The sequence below is a fragment of the Bos mutus genome, chromosome 16, assembly GCF_027580195.1.
Source record: "Bos mutus isolate GX-2022 chromosome 16, NWIPB_WYAK_1.1, whole genome shotgun sequence".
Lineage (NCBI taxonomy): Eukaryota > Metazoa > Chordata > Mammalia > Artiodactyla > Bovidae > Bos > Bos mutus.
In genome coordinates, this window is record NC_091632.1 from 5,773,166 (window position 1) to 5,796,425 (window position 23,260).

At 61.2% G+C, this 23,260-nt stretch overlaps 1 protein-coding gene across 1 annotated transcript in view; it reads left to right on the forward strand.

Moving 5' to 3' along the window:
- The window catches only part of LGR6 (leucine rich repeat containing G protein-coupled receptor 6), a 71,137-nt gene that overhangs the window by 25,813 nt on the left and 22,064 nt on the right, over positions 1-23,260 (forward strand). The window contains exons 6-7 of the mRNA XM_070384816.1: positions 15,393-15,608; positions 19,067-19,138. Coding sequence (XP_070240917.1) covers positions 15,393-15,608; positions 19,067-19,138 — 288 coding nt within the window. The remainder of the gene's footprint in view (positions 1-15,392; positions 15,609-19,066; positions 19,139-23,260) is intronic.

Genomic DNA, 23,260 nt, shown 5'->3' on the forward strand with positions numbered 1-23,260 from the left:
GTTCTCTCAGGTGTACAGCCAGGAGTGAAGTTGCCGGGCCGCGTGGTGACCGTGTGGGCGGCCGTGGGCAGACCTGCTAAGCCGCCTCCCAAGGTGGGCACAGCACTCGCCGTCCCCCGTGGCGCCTCTGTCCGTTTCCACACTTGCTGCCGTCCGCGTGATTACGGTTTCCTCCTGGGTGTGAAGTGGCGTCTTGTGGTTTTGATTTACACGCCCTCGTGACTAATGGAATGGAACCTCTCCTTACGTGCGTACTGGTTGCCTTGTTTGGAGAAACCTCTGTTCAGAGACTTTGACCATTTAAAAACCTGGGCTGTCTTTTTCTATCGTTATTTATAATAGTTCTTTAAATATTCTAGACACTAGTACCTTATCGGATGTGCGGCTTACAAATATTTTCTCCCATTCTGTGGCTTGTCTTTTCATGTTCTCAATACCGTCCTTTGAAGAAGAAAAGTTTTTGATTTTGATGAAGTCCAGTTTTTCTGCGTTTTGTTTTTTGTACTTTTGGCGTTTTATTTAAGAAACTATAGCCTGATCCAAGGTCGGGAAGATTTACGTTTTCCTCTAATAGTTTTATAGTTTTCAGTGTTTGATCTGTTTTAAGTCCATTTTTGTATGTGGTGTGAGGTTGAGGTTCCATTTCCTTCTTTTTCTCGCAGACGGTGAGCTCTTTCAGCAACTGTTTGATCGCACCAAAGGCTGTTCTTTCCCCATTGAACTGTCTTCAGTTTTGTTCAGTTCAGTCGCTCAGCCGTGCCCCACTGCTTGTGACCCCATGTGACCCCGTGGACTGCAGCGCGGCTTCCTGTTGACAGTCAGCTGACCACAAGTGTGTGAATTCACGGGCTTTCCAGATGGCGCTAGTGGTGAGAGTCCACCTGCCAGTTCAGGAGACAGAAGAGACATAGCTTCGATCCCTGGATCAGGAAGATCCCCTGGAGAAGGAAATGGCGACCCACTCGAGTATTCTTGCCTGGAGAATTCCATGGACAGAGGAGCCTGGAGGGCTACAGTCCGTGGGGTCGCACACAGTCAGACACGACTGAAGTGACTTAGCATGCAGCACGCACGTGTGAGCGCATTTCTGGATTCTCAGTTCTATTCATTTGACCTGTCTATCCTTACGCCAGGGCCATCCGTTCTTGATGACTGCAGTTTTGTTACATAAGTTTTGAAATCAGAAAATGTGAGTCCTCCAACTTTGTTCCTCCTTTTCATGATTCTTTTGACTATTCTGGCTCCCTTGCATTTCCAGATGCACTTTTAGGATCTGTGTCAATTTCTGCAAAAAAAGAGAGGGAGGACACTGGGAGTTTTGATCGGGTCCTGTCGAATCTACAGGTCAGTCTGCGGGGTGTTGCCATCTTAAAAATCCATGGATATGAGATGTCTTTCCATCTGTTTAGATAGTCTTTAATTTCTTTCAACGTTTTATGGTTTTCAAAGTATAGACTTTGTACTTTTTGTTGAATTTCTTCCTAAATATTCGTGTTGATGTCATTGTACGTTGAATTGGTTTCTTCCTGATTGACATACACAGTGCTGTGTTGGTTTCTGGTGTGCAGCAAGTGGTCCAGTTGTACAAGCACGTGCACACGTGCACACATTTCTCGTAACAGACTAGTGTACGACACTGCAGACCGTTCCCTGTGCTAGAAGGAAGTCGTCTTACGTTATATATGTTTATCTATTTTATATATAGTAGTGTGTATATCGGAGAAGGCAATGGCACCCCACTCCAGTGCTCTTGCCTGGAAAATCCCATGGACGGAGGAGCCTGGTGGGCTGCAGTCCATGGGGTCGCTAGAGTCGGACACGACTGAGTGACTTCACTTTCCCTTTTCACTTTCATGCACTGGAGAAGGAAATGGCAACCCACTCCAGTGTTCTTGCCTGGAGAATCCCAGGGACGGGGGAGCCTGGTGGGCTGCCGTCTGTGGGGTCGCACAGAGTCGGACACGCCTGAGCGACTTAGCAGCAGCAGCAGCAGCAGCAGCAGCAGTGTGTGTATGTTACTCCCAACCCCCTAACGCATCCCTCCCCTTTGGTGACCACGAGTGTTTTCTGTCTCTGAGTCTGTCTCTGTCTTGTAAATAAGTTTGTTTGTGTCATAGTTTAGATCCCACGAATAAGTGATATCGTATATTTGTCTTTCTCTGGCTGACTTACTTCGTTTAGTGTGATAATCTCTAGGTCCATCCATGTGGTTGCTGGTGACGTCATTTCATTCTTGTAAAGGCTGAGTGGCGTTCCATTGTGTATGCGCACCACATCTTCTTTATCCGTTCATCTGTTGGACATTTAGGCTGCTTATGCGTCTTGACGTTGTAACCAGTGCTGCGGTGGACACTGGGGTGCGTGTGTCTCTGAGTGGGCTTTGTCTGGATATGTGCCCGGGCATGGGCTCGCAGGGCACGTGGCAGCTCGGTTCTTAGTTCTCTGAGGAGCCTCCACACTGCTTTCCAAGTGGCTGCACCAATGTACATTCCCACCAGCCGGGAAAGAGGGTTTCCTTTTCTCCACACCCTCTCCTGTGTTTATTATTTGTACACTTTTTGATGAGGGCCGTTCACTCTGGTGTGAGGGGATATCTCATTGTAGATTTGATTTGCATTTCTCTAGTAATTAGCAGTGTTGAGCATCTTTTCATGTCCCGTTAGCTGTCTGTGTGTCTTCTTTGGAGAAATCTCTGCTCGCTTTTTGTTTAGGTTGTTTGTTCTTTTGTTACGGAGTTGTATGAGCTGTTTGTTTATTTTGGAAATTAAATACTTGTCAGTCACATAGTTTGCAAATAGTCTCTCCTAGTCTGTAAGCTGTCTTTTTGTTTTGTTTATGGTTTCCTTTGCTGTGCCAGTGCTTGTGGAGTTGGTTAGATCCTGTTTGTTTATTTTTGCTTTTATTTCTATTGCCTTGGGAGACGACCTAAGAAAACGCTGGTCCAATGTATGTCAGAGAATGCTGTGCCAGTGTTGTCTTCTAGGACTTCTATGGTGTCATGTCTTATATTTAAGTCTTTAAGTCATTCCGAGTTTATTTTTGTGTACGGTGTGAGGGTGTGTTCTGACTTCATTGATCTACATGTTCTGTCCAGCTTTTGCAGCAACACTCACTGAAGGTGAATTGTTTTCTTAATTTCACTTTTGGATTATTCATTGCAAGTGTGTAGAAGTACAGTTGGGTTTTGGTCTTGATCTTGTATCCTGCAATTTTGCTGCACTTATTTATAAGCTCCAATAGTTTTTAATCACGTATTTTAATGTTTGGGGGTTTTGGTTTGTTTGTTGTGGTATTTTAATGTTTGATAGGGAGAGTTCCAGCCCATGTTTCTGCTGTATTTTGCTTGTCTATGTATTTTATAATGTGGACGTGAAAGCGTTAGTTGCTCAGTTGGGTCTGACTCTCTGTGACCCTGTGCACTACCGCCTGTCAGGCTTCTCTTTCCGTGGCAAGAATGGTCTCTCCATTCTCCAGGCAAGAATGGTAGAGTGGGTAGCCATTCCCTTCTCCAGGGGAGTCTTCCTGATCCAGCGATCAAACCCGGGTCTCCTGTACTGCAGGCAGATTCTTTACTGTCTGAGCCACCAGGGAAGCCATTATAACATGGACTTTAGTTTTAATTTGTGAAGATACACCTAACCCCAGCTCCCAAAATCCCATTCAGTCTGTTTTCTGATCCCTCACGTATTTGAGAATATGTTTTTGTGGACTTCACATATACTTGTCAAGCTATCTGAAAGTAAAGTTCGGGACCATTTTCCCTTAGGGTGCTGTCAGTGTGGCTCTATTTTTCCGGCACGTGGTCGCCAGGAAGTTCAGAGACTGGCCTCACTGTTTTGGTCCTTAGAGAGGAGCATGCGTCTTCTGTATGAACGCTTACAGGAGTTTCTCCGTTTATCTTTATAGAGTTTAGCCAGAATGTGCCCAGGTGTGAACCGCTTTTCCTTCAGTTTGTCTGGAACCCAGTAGACATTTGTAAAGTACATTTTTTGCAGCTTCGACAGATTTCAGAAATTACAGCTGTCGCGCTTGTTCTCCAGTCATTTCCAGTCGCCCCTCGCAGCTTCCCTGCCCGCCCAGCTCCGCTTGCATCCTGATTTCTCTTTGAAATCCACCTTTATTTCTCGCGTCCTGTGCTGCTGCCCCTCCGCATCTGCCGTTCCTCCCCCGTGCGTTTGCTCCTGTCTCACCTACACCGTTATTCCTTGTACCTTATTGATGCTGATGAACCACCTGCTGCTTATTCCTGTTCAAGGAATAAATTATGTTTAGAGATTGCATCTTTTCCTGGGTTTTGGGATGCTATTATCATGTTCATGTTCTTCAGAATTTAAAAAAAAAGTTGTCGCTTTAAAGTTTTTCCTTCTCTTTTTAATGATTTTGTTTAAACGTGTAACATGAAATTTACCGTCTTTGTGTAGTCAGGTGTGCGTGCGTGGCATGACGCGCTTCACATCCCTGGGTTAGCATCCCCACCGTCCGTCCCAGGCCTCCTTCCATCCTGCAGAACTGAAACTCCGCACCCGCTGCTGCTGCTGCTGCTAAGTCGCTTCAGTCGTGTCCGACTCTGTGCGACCCCATAGACGGAAGCCCGCTGAACCCTCACTAACCCTGACCCCAGCCCCCAGCCCCCACCCTTCCCCTTCCGCCCTGTGAATTTGCCTCTAGGGAGCTCGCTTAAGCGGAATCACAGTTTGTCTTCTGTGTCTGGCTTATTTCACGCAGCATCCCGTACTCGGGGTTCATGCCCGTGGGAGCAGGTGGGAGTTTCCGCCCTTTCGGGGGCGGAGGCGTTGTCCGCCGCGTGTACGCAGTCGTGTGCTGGGCGCGTCCGGGTCGCTCCCGCCTTCCGTGATTGGTTATTTTCCTTAGGCCAGAGCACGTGTCAGATTCGGTCGCATGTTGCTTCTGGTTGGGGACTGAGCTTTCATCTTCTTCTGTATCTTCATGAGTGTTTTACACTTTCCTCTGTTGTAGCTGAACTTGCTTGACTGTTTTGTGGAGAAGGCGATGGCACCCCACCCCAGTACTCTTGCCTGGAGAGTCTCATGGACGGAGGAGCCTGGTGGGCTGCAGTCCACGGGGTCGCCAAGAGTCGGACACGACTGAGCGACTTCCCTTTCACTTTTCCCTTTCATGCATTGGAGAAGGAAATGGCAACCCACTCCAGTGTTCTTGCCTGGAGAATCCCAGGGACGGGGGAGCCTGGTGGGCTGCCATCTATGGGGTCGCACAGGGTCGGACACGACTGAAGTGACTTAGCAGCTTGACTGTTTGACCTGTTTCTGGGGCCAGAGGAGAGGCTTCAGCGTGAGTGGGGCGGGAGCTCAGGGGTCGGCCCGAGGCCTGAGAAGACGCCGCGTGTGGGGGACCGGCCTCGTGGGGAGGGGCCGCGGCCCCTGAGGGAGAGCGGGGGCGGCCCCACTCTGGGCAGGGGGCAGGGGTGAGTGTCCCGCGGGCGCCGGCGCAGGGGGGAGACATTTCCCCGATGCAGTGAAGGCCGCGCCCTCCCGAGAAGCCAGCGCGGGAGGGTCACTCCGCGGAGGCACTCTTAAAGCCCCTGCCTCAGGGTCCGGAGGGGGCGGTGACGTCTGAGGTTCCGGGGACACGGGCAGCGTGCAGGGTCCTGAGGTCGGCCTGGCGGGCTGCGTCACAGGGGCCGAGGACAGGGTCACGGGGGGTGGGACACAGGGGGCGACTGGAGGCCTGAGCCGGGGAGACCAGCCTGCACGTGGGAGGTCCCGAGTCTGCATGAGCGGACAGACACATGGACGGACGTGGACGGGCCGACAGACAGAGGGGTCGGTGGGGGGACGGGAAGTGGGGCTGGGAGGAGCGGATGGACGTCACGCAGCTGCGACCTGCTAGCTGTCACCCTGGTCCGCGGGAGTCGGGGACCTGCGTCAGGGACGCAGAGCCGATGGCCTCCTCCGGTGCCCCCGGGCACCCTCTGCTCGGTCCCTGATGCACAGTCCGCCGGGGCTGCCCAGGACCCTGCGTGTTGCTCAACCTCTGACGTCACTGCCCCTCCCAGGGGGCGGGGTTTAGGAGACCCCGGGGCCCCTTCCTCCACCGGCGCCAGCACCCTTGCGGAGGGCGGGCACCCGGGTCCCGAATGGCCGCAGGACTGGCTAACGGCTCTCTGAAAGCCAGCCTGCCCTCTGGATCTGGGACGGTTGCCTTTCATGGTCCCCACCCCGGATTCCGGGATTGTCACCCACAAAGCTGGCCTTCTGCCCGGATCTGTAGGTCTGTGTCTTCTGGAGAAGTTGGTAGAGGCTGCCAGGCTCCTCCCCGCCTCCGCCTGGAGGATGGGTAATCGTCTTTATACACTGCTGCGATTAAACACACGAAGTGGCCCGGAGGCGCGCTCAGGTGTCCCCTTTGATGTACACAAAGGAAGCGCTCTCCGCTCCTGGGCTTCTGGCCCATCCGTCACTCTCAGGGGTGGAGGGCAGGGTAGCGGGGCCTTCGCAGAGCCTGGAGGGCAGGTGGGGATTGGCTTCATCTTAATAGTCTCTCTTTGATCTGCTGGGAGGTTGCCGGCGAGGGGAAGGATCTTATTAGGCATAAAAAGAACTGACGAAACCGCTTTCCTCAGACAGACTCAGATCTTCCTGTGTAGGGCGAGGCGGCGTGGTGTCCCCACCCCCTCTGTTGGGTGACCCCGCACCCCCTCTGTTGGGTGGGGACCCCACAGCCCCTCTGTTGGGTGACCCCGCACCCCCTCTGTTGGGTGGGGACCCCACAGCCTCTCTGTTGGGTGGGGGCCCCTCTGTTGGGTGGTGTCCACACTCCCCTCTGTTGGGTGGGGACCCCACAGCCCCTCTGTTGGGTGACCCCACCCCCCATTGGGTGTCCCCACAGCCCCTCTGTTGGGTGGAGACACAGATGGAATAAGAATCCCTTTCCTGCACCCCCCACTCCCACCCACACCTGCAGCAAAGCGCAACTGAATTTCTGGGGGCCTAGTCATCAGTGTCCACTCTGCCCCCGACTCTCTCCATCACCTCAGGGCACTTCCCCTTGGGGTGCTGATCCCAACCCGCTGGACTCAGCATTGCACACTGTGGGAGACCAGGCGAGGGGACCCCTGAGACCTTGTCTGTGGCTGCTCCCCAAGGGACCAGGGCGGGAGGGCAGGGACCCCGGGTCCCAGGCCAGCCACCTTCTCTGGCTCTGCCCTTTCCGTACTCTTGACGTTGACCGTCCCTGAGCCCTCCTCCTGGGTCACAGGGTCCCTCTCAGCTCTCACTCCACGAAGGTCTCTTCATGGCACGCCATCCTATGAACAGTGGGGACGCACCCCAAAGCCCACCAGAGCAAACCAAAGCCACACAGATTGAAGGCCCCCTCGACGAGTTTCAGGGAGCGCACACACTGGTGCCCCAGCGGCCTTCGCGTTAATCAGAGAGGAGCATGGTAACGGTCCAGGGCCCAGTGCTGACCTGGGCCTGCCTTCGACACGCACGCTGAGCATCTTCCCTGGAGCCCCGTCCTTTTGGCCGAAGCTCCCTGAGTTCCAAGCCTGTGTCCCCGTCCCAGAAGTTTCTCTCAGAAAGCTGTCTTCTCCGTTAATCTAAAGGCTGCCAAGCAGTGTACACCTGGATTTCTAAAGTCACCGCGGCAGCTCCCGTACCGGCTGCCTCCCCGGCGGCTCGGTGGTAAGAGTCCACCTGCCAGAGCAGGAGATGGGGGTTCAATCCCTGGGTGGATCCCCTGGGGAAGGAAATGGCAACCCACTCCAGTATTCTTGCCTGGGAAATCCCATGGACAGAGGAGCCTGGTGGGCTGCAGTCCGTGGGGTCACAAAGAATCAGACAAAACTGAGCGACTGAGCATGCACAATTTCCATATTCTGAAAGAGGACTACCGCCCCAACCGGCAGATTTAGTCACCCTGAAACGCGTGTGGGCCGTGGTGGGAGGGTGGCCACCCAGAGTGTCCGCAGGAGGCCGCACGCGTGCTCAGCCAGGCCTGTCCTGGCTCAGAGGGCACAACCAGGAGCCGTGTCTGCAGAAGGCCTGGCCTCCCCTCCCAGGCCCGCCTCTGAGCCCAGGGGCTGTCCTCCACGTGCTCCTGCCCCCGAGCCCCGCGCGCCCCAGGGCACGCACCCACTCTGTGCCGCGTGGACACAGCCTTGCACGCTCACGCCAGGGCCGTACCTGTTGCTGCTTTCTCACCTTCATGCCTCGAGCCGGGGAGCCCCTTGGGATGGGCACTGGTGTGTCCTAAACAAACAGGCTGGGTTCTCAGAGCTGGTTGCTGCCAGGCACGTGTGTCAATCCAGGTGAACTCACCGTAGAGACAGTTCCACAGGCACAGCGGCCTCCCCCCGCTGGTGGAGGGCCCCGGGGGCCGGGGGCAGTGGCTTCTGCTGCGCCGTCTCAGGCCCAGAGCAGTCTGCCTGCCCCCGGCAGAGGAGAGGGCCTGGGAGCCCTTCGCCGCCCCACCCTTGGGGCTGGATTGGAGGAGAGGCTCAGAGGGTACCCTGGGAACACTCTGGGGTCCCCTCCTCTGGACTCAAGGCTCAATGGCTACTCCCAGGGCAGACATGCAGCCTCAGCCCCGGGGCCCCTGCGGGACTGGCCTCCGCGGCCCTGCCCATTCTGGTCAGGGGCCCGGCCGGTTCACGGGAGGCTCTGCTCCAGGCGGCCTGGCAGCACTTGGCCTGTATGGCTGCCGCGGCGTCTGCTCCGTGCAGCTGGGGTGGGGAGGGGCCCGGCTGGGGGTTGGCGTCAGTGTGTGTGGGGCAGTGTGTGTGTGCAGTGTGTCTGGGGCAGCGTGTGCAGTGTGTGTGTGTGTGTGTGCAGTGTGTCTGGGACTGTGTGTGTGTGCAGTGTGTGGGGCGTGCGGCCCTGCTGGGGGCCTCAGGAGGCGCTCGCTGTTCCTCGGTTACCCGCCTGTGTCCCCTGACCATGGCCTCTGCCCCTCAGGAGCCTTCTCTTCGGGGGGCCCTTGGCTTGTGCACCGGGGCCCCACCTCCTGCCTGCATCCCTCCCCTCCTGAGTCACTGGGGGCCCACCGCCTCACCCTCAGGCCCTTCTCTCACCCCCCCAAGCTTAGCCCAGGCACCTGATCCCCTTCCTGCCTCGGGCTTGCTCCTCCTGCCCTCCTCCAGCACTGCCCCTTGGGAGACCCCTCCCCTGGGAACCAGCTCAGATGTCACCTCCTTCGTGAGGCCTTCATGGGTTTCCCGCAGGCAGAGGGCAGGCCCCAGCTGCAGAGCATTTCCCACACACTTGATTAAGTCCCAGCCATGGGTTTGGAGCCACAGACTCCTTGCTGCAGGCGAGGAGGCAAACACGACAGCCTTCCAGGTTCTGGGTGGGGGTTCAGTAGGAAGGCACGTGTGAAAGGCTGGCCTGCCTGGCGAGGATCCCGCAAGGGAGTCGATGGCCGAGGTCTTTGTGTTGCTGATTAAAGGACAGACAGTCCAGGAGCTTCTCCAGAGACAGGCTGTGTGCAGCTCATGCCGGAGCCCAGCACTGAGCCCAGGCTGGCCTGGCACTCAGAGCCTGTGAGCGCTTAGTGGATTCAGTCAGGCCACCAGGCTGCATTTAATCCAGCCCGACCAAGCTGAGGGCTACTCAGTGACTGAACAGAGATGAGGGGACTTTGGGGTGCCCGGTGCTTAGTGGGGGCACGCCAGTGGCTTTGTGGGAGCTGAGTGAGAGCAGAGAGGCCTTCGGGGGCAGGGTGTGGGGAGGGCGTCAGTGTGCAGGGGCACCTCGGCGTGAGCTGGCCGTGTCTGCTTGGCCCCAGGTGGGCCAGCCCTCCTGCCAAGCCCGCCCCCCGGCAGCCGAGCGCCCTCCTCCCAAGCCCGCCCCCCGGCAGCCGAGCGCCCTCCTGCCAAGCCCGCCCCCCGGCAGCCGAGCGCCCTCCTCCCAAGCCCGCCCCCCGGCAGCCGAGCGCCCTCCTGCCAAGCCCGCCCCCCGGCAGCCGAGCGCCCTCCTCCCAAGCCTGCCCCCCGGGAGCTGCGTGCCCTCCTGCAGAGGCTGGCGCTGCCAGCGGTGCTGATGAGGGCGGCCCGGGCATGTCCTTGCCGCCCAGCCGGTGCTAGTCTGTCCCCAAGCCCCCGCCTTCCCTGTGGCCGGCCCCCAGCACCCGCCGCCGCCAACGCCGCCTCAGGCACAGGGTCACTGCTCCGAAGTGGCTGCTTTCTTTCTCCACCGTGAGGACCTCCCCAAGCGCCTCCCTGCCCTGCCCTCCCTTCCTTGGCGAGGCCTGTGTAGGCCCCATGTGCCGTGGGTACGGGGCTGGGCCCCGGGGCCTCCAGCGAAGAGGCTGCCCTTGGTGTGGCTGCAGGCTGGGGGTCAGCAGTCTGGTGCCCCGGAAGGGGCCCCGTGCTTAGGGCCTCCTGCCCTCCTGAGTCAGGATGGCCTCGGGGAGGAGGGTTTCTGGTTCAGGGAGCAGGATGCTCCTGGGTGTCCCACCCAGTGGCTCCCCGTGGCCACCCGGACTCTCGGGGCTCCCTGCCTGCCTGCCCTTCTATGTGTGCGGTTGGAGGGCTGCGTGCAGGGAGGAGGCGGCTGCCCACAGGGACTCCTCTGTGGGAGCGGTGGGGCAGGCCCAGGAAGGGCCCCGCCAGGCTGGCCGGGCCAGGGCGCTGCTCAGGGCGAGGGGCAGCCCCAGGGGAGCCCTGGGAGCGCCGGCTAGAGGAGAGGCTGGCTGCTCTCTGAGGGCCGCTGGCTTCAGCCAGTGCCCGCTCCTGCCCTGCTGCCCTGCGTTCTCTCCTCCACGTGCCTGACTTGGAGCGGGAGAGGCCCCCCGCCCGGAGCAGCGTGGACTGGAGCCTGCCCTGCCGCCCTCCGCCCTCCCCCTTCCTTGGGTCCTGCCGGCCTGCTCTCAGAGCTTGGGGAGCAGGCAGCGGGCCCTAGCCTTTTGAATGGATCCCTGGTGACGGGCGTGTCAGCTGGTGGCCCACTAGGACTCCCAGTCTGTTCCTCGGGTCTTGTCTCTGACTGAGATCTGGTGGGATATAGGGAGGACCAGAGAAGGAAATTCCAGAGGGTCTGTGGGGTCAGTCTAGGGCTCTGTGGGCTGCAGGGACTCTGCTTTCTGGGGGGATGTGGCCCCTGGGCTCAGAGGTGCTTCCTGGTAGGGAGCCAGGCTGTGGAGCGGCGCTGAGTGTGAGTCCAGCCCGGCCACTGACCCGCTTGGGGCAGCCCTCTCTCCTCCTCTGGGCTCCGGGCCCCTCGGGCATGGTGGGCGAGGCTGGTGGCTCCTTGAGCTCCGAGGGAGCAGGACCCGAGTCTCCACCTGCTCTTCTGGAGGCTGTGGGTGAGTCAAGTTGAAGACGGCCACCTGGAGCCTGGCCCCCACCCCCCTCGGCTGCCCCGGCTCCTGGCTGGGGTTTCCCTGAAGGCGCTGTTTGTCCTCACGGCCAAAACCACCAGGAGGATCTGCAGTTGCCAGGTCCCCCGCCCCTCCCTGGGGTGTCCCGCCCCTCCCTGGGGTCCCCCACCCCTCCCTGGGGTCCCCCGCCCCTCCCTGGGGTCCCCCGCTCATCCTTGAAGTCCCTGGCCCCTCTGGATGTCCTCCTTGTTAGAAGGAAGGGGTGCTGGGGGGTAGCCTCTGAGCTGTGCTTTGTGTGTGAAGTGAAGTGAGAGTCACTCAGTCGTGTCCGAATCTTTGTGACCCCATGGACTATACAGTCCATGGAATTTTCCAGGCCAGAATGCTGGTGTGGGTAGACGCTCCCTTCTCCAGGGGATCTTCCCAACCCAGGGATCGAACCCAGGTCTCTCGCATTGCGGGTGGATTCTTTACCAGCTGAGCCACAGGGGAAGCCCAAGAATACTGGAGTGGGTAGCCATTCCCTTCTCAAGCAGATCTTCCCGACCCAGGAACTGAACTGGGGTCTTGTGCACTGCAGGCGGATTCTTTACCAGTGGAGCCACAGGGACGCCCCCACATCAGGGAAACACTGTGTGCATTTCACCTGAACAGTCTCTCAGATGGGTAGTGGTCAAACTAGTCCACTGAGGAGACCCAGCCAGAGGTTAAATGAGGGATGTGTGCCTGGATGTGTCTGCTCACAGGACCCCAGGGGAGACCTGCCACGTAAAGCGCACACTCGTGGGACCTACGCACTCTAAGGAGTTATTCCCACCGACTGGGCCCAGGGCAAGGGCGTCTAAGTGGGAACAGTGACATCTCGGGGTCCTGGGTGTCACGGAGGGGGTGCGTCTCTGCCTGGGGGGCCCAGACGCCCTTGAGAGGCAGAGCCTGAGAGCCAAGCTCCAGCCCACTCGGCCACCCCCGTCCCGCAGTTGCTGGACCTTTGGATTTGACCTGAGCCGTCTGAGGTCTGTGCCCACTCCTGGCCCGCGCTGGCCCTGTATCCTGCCTGCGGCCCTCGCCCGTAACACCCCGCCCCTCTGTCCTGGTCTACTTCCCACCTTTCCTTAAGGTCCTTGGCGTGGGCTGTGATCTGGGGGGACTCGGGGCTCCGCTCACTGCCCAGTCTCTGGGAAAGCTGGGACGAAGGTGCCGCCCCCCGGGGTCTCCAGGGTGTGAGGGGTCTCTGGATGGGAGCAAGGTGGGGGAGAGCCCCCACAGCGTGGAACGAACATCTGAGCGAGTCACAGGTGCACTCATCCTGCAGGAAGGTCTGCCCGGGTCCCCAGGCTGGGGGCCGCTCCCCTGCTGTCTGTGAGCCCCGCGGCCGGGAGGTGTGGGGGATTCTCCCTGGAGGGTGGCCTGGAGCCCCGGGCCTGGAGTGATGGGTGTGCGGACCCCAGAGCAGAGCCCCAGCACAGGAGGAGGCACCTGGCTCACTGTTCAGGCTCCCCTCCTGTCGGCGTCATTCCCGCCAACCCGAGCATCAGCAGACACCGCTGCACTCAGCACTCAGTGGATAACCTGCGGTCGGGCTGGAATTCAGGTGCTGACTCGCCGGTCTGGGACAGGGCCTCAGACTCTGCCTTTCCGCCGAGGTCCCAGGCGGTGCTGAGTTGACAGTCGACGGACCACCTGCCAGAGGAAGGTCTGAGGCACCCAGCGATGCCATGGAGGGGATGGCGGAGCAGGCGTGGCCAGCCTCCTCGACGGGGCGGCAGGCTTTGTGTGAGCGGGTGAGGAGCCTGGGCCGAGGCCGGGGAGGCGCAGGGGCAGGGAGCACGTGCTGCGTGCCTGCCGACCTGCACGGTGGTTAGAGGTGTGTCCTGTGGAGCCGCCGCCAGGCTGGAAGCCCAGCTGTGCCGCTTACTGGACATGTGATGGGGCTGCACGTGGCTTTTCTCCTTTGGGAAATGTGAACCTCACAGGTGAGGATTAGACAGCCTGATGCATTCAACGCCCCGGGACTCAGTGGGCTCACTCTCAGTACCCTGGGCCCTGAACGCTGGCAGGGAGGAGGTGCGGCCACGTGGGGCCGCGGGTGCTCATCCCACGGGCCTGCTCTGCAAGGGTCTGTGATGGACCCTGGGGTGGGGCGAGGTGAAGGGCGCGTCCGTGTGGGGCTGATCAAGGCGCCCGGAACTGCCAGCTGACGGTCCTGTGCGAGGGAGCCTGCACCTTGGCTCCTGCACCTTGGAGGGGCAGGAACATCCCAGGGCCGGGCAGCAGGGGCACCATCAGGAAGGGACTCTCCAGGGACCCGACCCTGCAGTGGTCGAGCTCACCCTCGAGCTCCCAGGACGTGCCCATGCCCGCTTCTGGGTGAGGGGCTCGTGCAGAGCGCCAGTCCCTTTGCTGACATGTCCCCCTCTGGAAGGGCTCCTCCCTAGCACTGGAATCCTGGCCACGGCTGTCTTCCCTTTTTAGGGTAAAGCCCTTCCTGGCTTCCTGTTTCCCTGCGGCAGGGCCCCTGAGCCCCAGCCCCGCCGGCCTTGCCAGCTGCCCCTGCCCTGCTCCCTCCCACCCCTCGCCTTCCTGAAGGCCCTCGTGGCCGCTCGTCACCCACAGGCCTCCCTCTGCTGTCCCCCTCACTAGCTAACTCCTCCTCGTCCGGCAGGCCGCTGTGCGGCATCCCCTTCTCCTGGGGCCCCTCCTAACGCGCCCCTGGCCGTCACATTGCTCTGGGACTGTCAGCCTGGCCTTCCCACTGATGCGGAGGGCAGGGACAGAGCTGATGCTCGTCCAGCCCTTTCCCACCTGCCTGTTCGTGGAGGCAGATTGCAGGCCCCCTCAGGCCTTCTGAGCCAGGCATCCTGGGCGGGGTCTTAGAATTTGCTTCCCCCTGTGGCCCCCAGGTCAGTAGCCACAGTTGGGCCATCAGGTTCTGGGGACAGTGACCAGAGGGACAGGCCCTTACCGAGGGGCTTGTAGCCGTCGGGTCAGGTGTGACGTGCGTGGAGGTCTCTCCCGCTGCAGGCTTCAGGGCCTGTCTCGGTCCATTTGCCCTCTCATCCGAGGCTCCGGGGTCGGCCTGTTCACCCACAGCCCCCTGCTGGCTGGCCTGGCGTTTCTCCCAGGGATGGGGAGGGCACTGGTGAGCAGCTCAGAGCAGATGGAGCCCTGCTGGCTGCTGGCGCGCGGGCTTGTGCTGCTGGGGCGGGAGAAAGGCCCCCCACCACCCAGCACTGCAGTCGTCCTTGGGGCCAGGATGAGGGGGCTTGGGGCTGTGTGGTTGGGGTCCGGGGTTTCCATGACACAGGTGCCACATGCCCACGCGGAGGACCGGGCCTCGGTGCCAAGCCCCTCAAGACAGCAGAGCCCACGGGCAGCTCCATGGCCACCGGCCAGCTTGCCTCGACCCTATGGGACCAGCTGCCGGAGGTGGGGCTTCAGCCCAAGCCCCAGCCCAGGAGGCACGGGGTAAAGGCCTGGCGCAGTCCTGAGAGGCCGGGACGGGCTGCTCAGCTGGCAGAGTCCTCCTGAACTCGTGTCCGAGGTCCTCCACCTCCCTGGACGCTCTGCTGTGGACAGGCTGTCCCCTGTCTGCCTGTCCAACATCCAGCAGTCCCCATAGGCATCAGCCAAGCAGGGAGCCCCATCTGACAGCTAGCCCTTGAGCCGGGGGGCAGTCCCAGGGGGCAGGGGCACCATGATCTGTGTACAGGGGTCAGGCGCCGGGGAGCAGGGGCGCCGGGGTCAGGTGCCAGGGATTGGCTTGCGGCTCTGAGAAGGCCTTTCCTTGGCTGTGTCCATGGGTGGAACTGTCCCCAAGTCGATGGGGGACCATGGTTGCTTTCCGGCCCTGCCTGGAGCGGACGGGGCTGAGAGCCAGCGTCCTCAGAGCAGGGGAGCCGCAGCACAGACAGGGAACCTGGGCATGAGGGGTACTGTGGTCCTGGGCTGTGGACCAGCGCTGGGTCACCAACAGGGATAAAAAGCATAAAGGGCCTCGGGCTGGAGCGGAGGGGCACCCGGGACCTGAGGAGCCGGGCCGTGGAGCCCGGGGGGCCCGCTGCCCTGGCCCAGACTCTCCGTGTCCCCTCCCGCAGGCGCCTGGATGCCAACCTCATCTCCCTGGTCCCGGACAGGAGCTTCGAGGGGCTGACCTCCCTCCGCCACCTGTGGCTGGACGACAACGCCCTCACCGAGATCCCCGTCAGGGCCCTCAGCCACCTGCGCGCCCTGCAGGCTGTGACCCTGGCCCTGAACCGCATCGGCCGCGTCCCCGACTACGCCTTCTGGAACCTGTCCAGCCTCGTGGTGCTGTGAGTGCCCGCCGGCTTTGCTCAGCGGTGTCCCTGGGGTTCCCGTGGTAAAGTGAGGTGACCGTTCCGGGCTGTCAGGAGGCCGGGCGGCACTGGAAGTGCTTTGAGAGGCTGGGAAACGCGTTCAGCTGCTGTTTCCTCTGTGGTTCTGTGCACAGGTTGTAACTGCCACGCTTGGGAGCGCACTCCGGGAATGACTCACCGCTCTTGATCGGTGACGGGCGGGTGCAGCGTCGTGCTTTGGTGCAGGGCTGGGATAAGTTCCCTTCATCCGCCAGCCTGGAGAAGCAGCAGAGAGCCTGCGCTTTGAGTAAAGAGCAGAGCGCTGCCGGGGGAGCGCCCCAGGAGACGGTGTGCCAGGCAGGGCCTGCGGCCTGGGGCTCACTGCCCCCCCAGGACCTGCGGGCACGGGTTAGCTCCTGGCTAATTGCCGTGGACAGTTACTGAGTTCGTAGGGCAATTACCCAGGGCTTGGCGACTGTGTGTAATTGCTCTGGGTTACAGACTTACTGCCACAGGAATGTCCAGACTTTGTGAAATGGGCGTGAGGCCTCCTCTGCTCTTGGAAATCTGGTTTGATTTTCCAAACCAAGGAGTGGACAAGGCTTAGTTCCTTCTGAGAGAGGGAGGAGCAGCATTTGTTTGTCTGATTCTCTGTCCTGGGAGACGGGAGACACAGATGAACTGCTCCAGAGCCTCATCCTCTGTCGGGACGGCCGCAGCATCCTCCCTGGGTGGCCGTGGGTTGGCAGAGGGCGAGCAGGACGGGAGCCCTGATCGCAGCTTTGGTGATACCCCTGTGACGTCCTGATGCTCCCTGCGAATCGTGGGTCTCTGAGAGACGGAACTCCTGGAATGAGGGGTCCTCACGGTGGGCCACTGACTGCTGAGCAGCAGGAGCAAGTGGGAGCAGGAGCCACGTCCTGTGGGACCTGCAGAGCCAGGAGTGAGCTCCAGCTGCTGCCCCAGGCCTGGGGGAGTGGCGGGGGCACTGGGAAGGACAGCAGTGCCGCCCCGGAGCGCAGGACGAGGGTACTGGGTGTTGAGTCAGCCTCGGCCCGGGCGCAGGGCGGCCGGAGCAGCTGGTGGGGGACAGGGGCCTGCGGGGTGGTCCTGGCTGGAAGGACGGTTTAGAGCTGGATGGGTGAGGAGCAGGGGACAGGCACTCGGCAGGTGTCGGTGAGGACGCGCCGGCGAGTGGGCCAGTGGGGCTGGAGAGGAGGCTGAAGAGGTGAGCTGGGACCTCGGAGCGCAGGTTTGACTCTGGCCTGCCAGTGGGGGGCCTGGAGGTGGGAAGGGGCCCCAGGAGGGTGACTGCAGGACACAGAGGGACACGGGAGGGCGGAGGCAGACGCACCGGCCTGAGGGACATTGTGGAGGAAGAGTCAGGGTCGGAGGCCAGGGTCTGGTCGAGGAGTGGGGTGCAGAAGCTCAGTCCGGGATCTCAGGTCTCCTGGGGGCAGGGGCGGGAGAGCTCAGGAGAGCCTGGAGGCCCTGATGCCGCCCTGAGGCAGGAGAGGGGCTGCTGTGGCTGGAGGCCATCCAGGGCAAGGGGGCTGCAGGAGGCTGCCCAGGCCTCCGGGCTGACCTGCAGAAAAGCGCAGAGGAGAAAGATGGGTGCTCGAGGCTCAGGCCAGAGGCATGGGTGACCAGCTGACGGAGAGGGGCTTCCCTTCAGCCCGAGCCCTGAGCCTTCATCAGGCCGCCCTGCGGGGACCCCTGGGAGGGCCTGAGTGGACTGCAGTGCTGGCTTGGGTGTGGGTCTCATCCCTTCCTCCAGACCAGAAGTCCCAGGAGGCTGGGCTGCCAGAGGCGCTCAGGATGCCAGGGTTAGTGCAGTGGTCTGCAGGCCTGAGGCTGGACGTGCAGAAGCAGGAGGCACTGGGATGGCAGAGTGGGCTGGAGACGAGCTTCAGTGGGGTGGGGGCACAGGGAGAAAGGCTGAGTGTGCTGAGAGTTGGAGGAAGTGGGGAGGGCCAGGGCTCACTCCTGGAAGCCGGGGGCTGTGTTCCCCCATCAAATCGGAAGCCCCTGCGGAGTCTGGTGCCTCCTGGCGGAGGAGCGGGGAGCACGCAGTCCCTACCCGCCACGCCTGCCACCCTGCTCCCTGAGCATCTTGGAGGCCAGACTGAGTCCTTCCCTTGTTCGCAATTTCCTTCTCCTGCCCAAAGATATTTTTTAATCTTTGAACTTGAATGGCTTCACTAGACTATGACACAGTGTGGGATTTTCTTCATCCAGTTTTCCTGAAACAACACGTGCTTTTCACCTCCGGATTCCACTCTGTTTTGGAGGGTTTTCTTCTGGTTGCGCTTCTGAATACGCCCTTTGTCTGCCTTTGGATCCGGCCCCAGAGCCGGCAGCGCCCGCGTGTGACTCGCAGCCGTGTCTCCTCGCCTCTCAGCTTCTGGTGTCAGCTCAGGCGTTCTCTCTGACGCCCTGTACCGCTCCCTGCTGCAAATTTATTGACTAGTTTTTCATGGTGTAGTTTTGGTCCTCGATTCACAGTCTACAGCCTCCTTCCCCGCCATTTAAAGTGCTGCCTCTGGGGTGCTCATGGGCTTGCTTTGCGGCAGAAGGGGCTGATGAGCGTCCTGCTGCCCCTTGCCCACGACGGCTTCCTGCGGGCTGCGGCTCAAGCAGCCCCCTGCGGGCTGGGGCTCCAGCGGCCTTGGCTGCTCCTAGTTTCCTGCTGTGTGCTTGCACGGTTGCCAGCTGACACCTTTTCCTGGCTCCCCCTGGGACCGCTGCATTGCCAAGGGCCCCCTGGGCTCCCCCCAGACTGCAGCTTATGGGCTGGGACTGTGGGTGAATGAGGGTCGCCTGCCCACAGGTGCCCGGGGCCTGGTGTGTGGGGTGGGCCCCGGTGTGTGGGGTGCTGTGCAGGCAGGGCTCCCTCCGCAGGCTCAGGCTGTGGGAGATGCGCATTCCCTCCCGACAGAGGTCCCCCTGGGCTCAGCTCCGGAGGAGCCTTCATCTCCTTCCCTGCCCCCCACCCCCCGGAAAGACATCCTGCGTCTCTCCAGCTCGGGGGCTCCCTGGAGACGTCTCAGGACCTTCCCTTCACAGCTGGGCCTCTGCTGAGGGCCCGGCGCGTTTCCGCGGCCTCGGTCTCTGCTCTGAGCTTCTGTCCGTCCTTGCTGTGCTGCTGCTGTTACAATATTGGGCTGGGGTGGGGCCCGTTTCCGTGTTAATGCTTGCACTCTTTCCATTAGGAATTGGGAGAACGTGCTGTGGTTTACTTTCAGTTTGCTCTCGACCACGGGAGTCTCTCCCACACTCACCACCCCCGCGCCCGAGGCCACGCCTCTGGCTTTTTCCTTTGACAGGAAGCGGACACAGTGTAGCCCGCAGTCTCCAGCCTTGGAGACCTGGCTGTTCCTGCTTGAGAGCGTACGTCCCCCACCCCCGCCATGCGGCCCTGGGTCCTCCCCTGACACGCCTCTCCTCCCACACAGGCATCTCCATAACAACCGCATCCGGCATCTGGGGGCGCACAGCTTCGAGGGGCTGCAGAACCTGGAGACCCTGTGAGTGCTGCCGACGGCCCGAGTCCCGATGGGCGCGGCCTTTCCCTGGAGGGTCCCTCTCAGAGGGCGCCCCCCTTTTCCTGGGGGAGGGGCTGTGCCCACAGGGAGACCAAAGCCCACGAGATCTGAGATGGACGTGGGGCTTTGAGGAGAAGCAGGAAGAATGAGGGCCCTGAACCTGGAGACAGAAGGCTTGGGGAGGGAGCGCGCTGCTGATGGAGTGGGGCGCGCCTGTCAGCGCCCAAGCTGTGGACTCTGGGGAGGCCGCGTGACCCCACGTCACGTCCTGGATCAGCTCTGTCCAGAGCGTGCCCACGCCCTCGGCGCCCCCTCTGCGGTCCCGCCACCCCACGGCTCCCGGGAAGGCTGCATCTCAGTCACCCACAGCGGGGCCAGGCCTGGGAGGTCCCAAGAGTGAGCCCCGACTCACGGGCCAATGTTCTTGCCCCCGACACCCCACCCCACACACGGAGCCTCATTCCTGAGGTGAGGGCTTTCCCGCATCCAAGCAGCAGAGGAGACAGGCTGGGACCAGCAAGCCTGGGCTGCGGGGAGTGGATGGGACGCGGGGCCGAAGCGCAGGGCTGCCCACCCCAGCCTGCCTCCCGCGAGGGCCGCTGCACCAGCCTGTGATCAGGAGAGCCGGCCTTGCCCGGCTGGCCGCCAGGGGCAGGTGGACAGTTGACCAGCATGGTCTAGGCCCCTCGGTCGCCGTGCTGGGCTGTGGGCATCTGCAGAGCTGGTCCTGGACTTACTGTCCGTGGGCAGAGCAGACCTTGGGGGTTGACCGAGAAAACACGCCCAGGTCCCGAGCTGGTCCAGTCTCTGGGCCCCGTGTGAACTGCCTGCTGTGTGCCCGGTGCCAGCAGCCCCTGGGCGGTGGGGGCAGGCAGCCAGCAGCCCTGACTACCGTGCCCACAGCCCCCTCCCTCCGGGACCCGGAGCTGGGAGGCAGGTTTGGAGCCATGAGGCGCCTGCATCGGGGGAGGCCTGTGTCTGCCTGGCCGGTGGGTGGACGGGGAGCTCTGCTGGGAAGTCGGCTGGGAAGGGGGCCATGGTGGGTGTGCGTTCCCTCTCGAAAGCCAGCTAGCGGTGGTTTCTTCACCATTGGGGCGGCGGCCTGATTCTTTCTCAAAGAGCCTGGATGGCAGTGCAGGGCATTGGGCTCAACCTGCCTGGCTGGGCTTCAGAGCCACGGGTGGTGCCCATCTGCCTTTCATCTGCAGCGGAGCCAGCCTGCCGCACAGACCCGGGGCCTGCACCCACTCTGTGGAGGGCACGGACCGGCTGCGGGACCTGCTGCAGGGGCAGGACCGCCCGGCAGCAAGGCCTGCAGTGTCTCACCCACCGTGACGCCGACCTTCCAGGCGCATGTGGACTGAAGGAGAGCCGTGGGGGCTCTGTTGGAGCTGGCGCCCCCGGGGACCAGCGCCCCTGCACCCCACCCCAGCCGTGAGCTCAACACCCTCCCACCCCATCCCTGAGAACTGAGTTCTCCTTCCAACGTTTGCTCTCCCGTTGAAAAGGAGGGTGTGTTCTTGTCCTTTGTCGCCCAGAGTGCTTGTTGGGGGGCCGGCTAGACAGCCAGACGTGGGGGGTGGAGGGGGAGGTTGGAAGCGGGAGGAGAGGAAGTCAGACCTTGAACTGTTGCGTCAGTGGCCTGCTCTGCAGCCCCGTGGTCACCCTGGGGCGTCTGTGCATGGCTCTCTGCAGGGCCGAGGCTCCGCCACTTAGACCCTCTACCAAAGCTTCCTGGCCCGAGCTGCGGCTGGGCTTGAGCTGTGGGCTCCTCTCCAGAGAGACAGCGGCCCCAGCTGTTCCACCCGGGGAGGGGTGGAGGGCCAGGTGCCCAGACACACACCCACACACACTCCCACACACACCAGGGCGCATGGCTCGAGCACTGCACGGGGACCCTGTGACCACCTTGCTTATGTTGTGACCTCTGCTCTGGAGGCCAGATGCCCTGGGCTCCACCGCCCACCCGGGTCTTCCTCTGCCAGCTGGGGCACCAGAGCAGGAGCCCCCTGCCCTGTGGGCCCTGGATTCTCTCACCTGCACGAGTGAGATGAACACGCACACACTCTCTTTTATGCCAGAACAGCAGCACCAGGAGACCAGGGCGGGGTGGGGGCCGGGGCTGCCTGCCCACCCTCCTGCGGCAGGACGAAACCCGCAGACTGGGGGGCGCAGGCCCTGCCTGCTCGGGGAGTCTGATCGCACGGGCCGGGCTGTGGGAACTGGCTCCTGGCTCCCTGAGGCCACCTCACCGTGCAGAGCCTGCAGGGAAGCCTGGCTGCGGGCAGCAGGCACAGACGCCATCCTGCATGCATGCCTCCTTTCTGCTCCCACAGTGAGGGTGCCGGCCCCTTGGGAGATCCAGGTCAGAGTGCTCCGGAGTCCTGCACCTCCACTTTCCAGGCCAGACCCATCCAGAGATTCGGGGCAAGCTGCCCAGGTTTCTGTAGTTCATAAGTGACGGACAGTGGACCCCAAGCCTCTGGCTTCCTGGCGCGTCGCTCCATTCAGTGCCAGCTCCCTGAGCTCAGACCAGTCCCTGGACTTGCCAGGGGCCCAGTGAGAAGTAAAAGGGAGGTTCTCCGAGGATGTTGTCAGGCCCTGAGGTCAGTGTCTGGAAACCATGCCTGCAGGCCCCGGCATGCCCTGCGGAACTGTTGAGGAAAGTCCTAAAAGGCCCGGCTGAACTTACCGGTGAATTTGTTTAGAAAGCTGAAGTTGTTCAGAAAGAAGAGGCCTAACCACCGTGCTCACAGCTGAGCCCGCCCCCACCGGCCTGGGTCTGGGGTCTGACGACTGCAGCCCTGTGAGGACAGAGGGGCCTGGGTTCAGAGCGCGTCGCCTCCCTCTGGCCTCTTTTCACCTCACTGAACGAATCAGAGTAGCCCAGTGCCTGTGCTGCTGGGCTACCCCCTTGAAGGGGCTGGGGCCACGGTGCTTCTAGCCCAGGACCAGCGCCCAGCAGAGGTCTGGGGGGACGGCCTGAAGCTGTGCCTCCTCCTTGCGGGCTTTCCAGGATCTGCCTCGCAGAGCGTTCTCACGGCAACAGCAGCCGCCAGGCAGAGGGTCCTCTGCCTCTCGTCCCTGAAACCACCCCGGCCAGCAGACTCTGCCCCAAAGCGGCCTGGCCTGGGCCCTGAAAGCATCCAGCCACATCCCAGGGAGCACCAAAGAGTTCACGCTTCTGAACTGTGGTGTTGGAGAAGACTCCTGAGAGTCCTTGGACTGCAAGGACGTCCAGCCAGTCCATCCTAAAGAAAATCAGTCCTGACTATTCCTTGGAAGGACTTATGCTGAAGCTGAGATTTCAATACTTTGGCCACCTGATGCGAAGAACTGGCTCATTTGAAAAGACCCTGATGCTGGGAAAGATTGAAGGCGGGAGGAGAAGGGGGCGACAGAGGATGAGATGTCTGGATGGCATCACCAACTCCATGGACATGAGTCTGAGTAAACCCCGGGAGCTGGTGATGGACAGGGAGGCCTGGCGTGCTGCGGTTCACGGGGTCGCAAAGAGTCGGACACGGCTGAGGGACTGAACTGACTGAACCTCCCCATTCTGGGCCCGATGGTCAGCTTTGACCAGGGACAGCCCCCAGGCGGCTTTGCACGGAGGTCCTTGCGGGGTCCAGACCCTGCTCTGCCGTCGGCATGCGCCATGTGCAGGTCGCCTGGGCTGTGGGGGCCTCAGTCCCCACAGGTGGAAAGCGGGGAGATGTCTTACAGTTCCCAGAGCCTGGAACGCTGGTGCTCTCTTACGCTGGCTGCCTCAGCCTGTCGTCCCTGTAGCTCCAGATGGACGGCAATGTGCCTTTCCCCCCAGTAGTTACTTACTCTTATTTCCTCCCTCCCTCCTCCCCGCTTCCATCCTGCACTGAGTCAGAAGGCGCAGGCAGAGTGTTCCCCGCGCCTGAGCCGGGATCACCTCCTCTGTAGGCTGGGAGCCAGGCATGCCTGGACAGGGATGCCCAGCAGGTTGGGCACAGCCACTGACTAGTTTTCTGTGGCTGCCGTAACAGATTAGACAAACCTTGTGGCTTAAAAACAACTCCAGAATTGTATTTCCCCACAGCTCAGGGGGCAGGGGGTCCGGAGTCGGGTTGG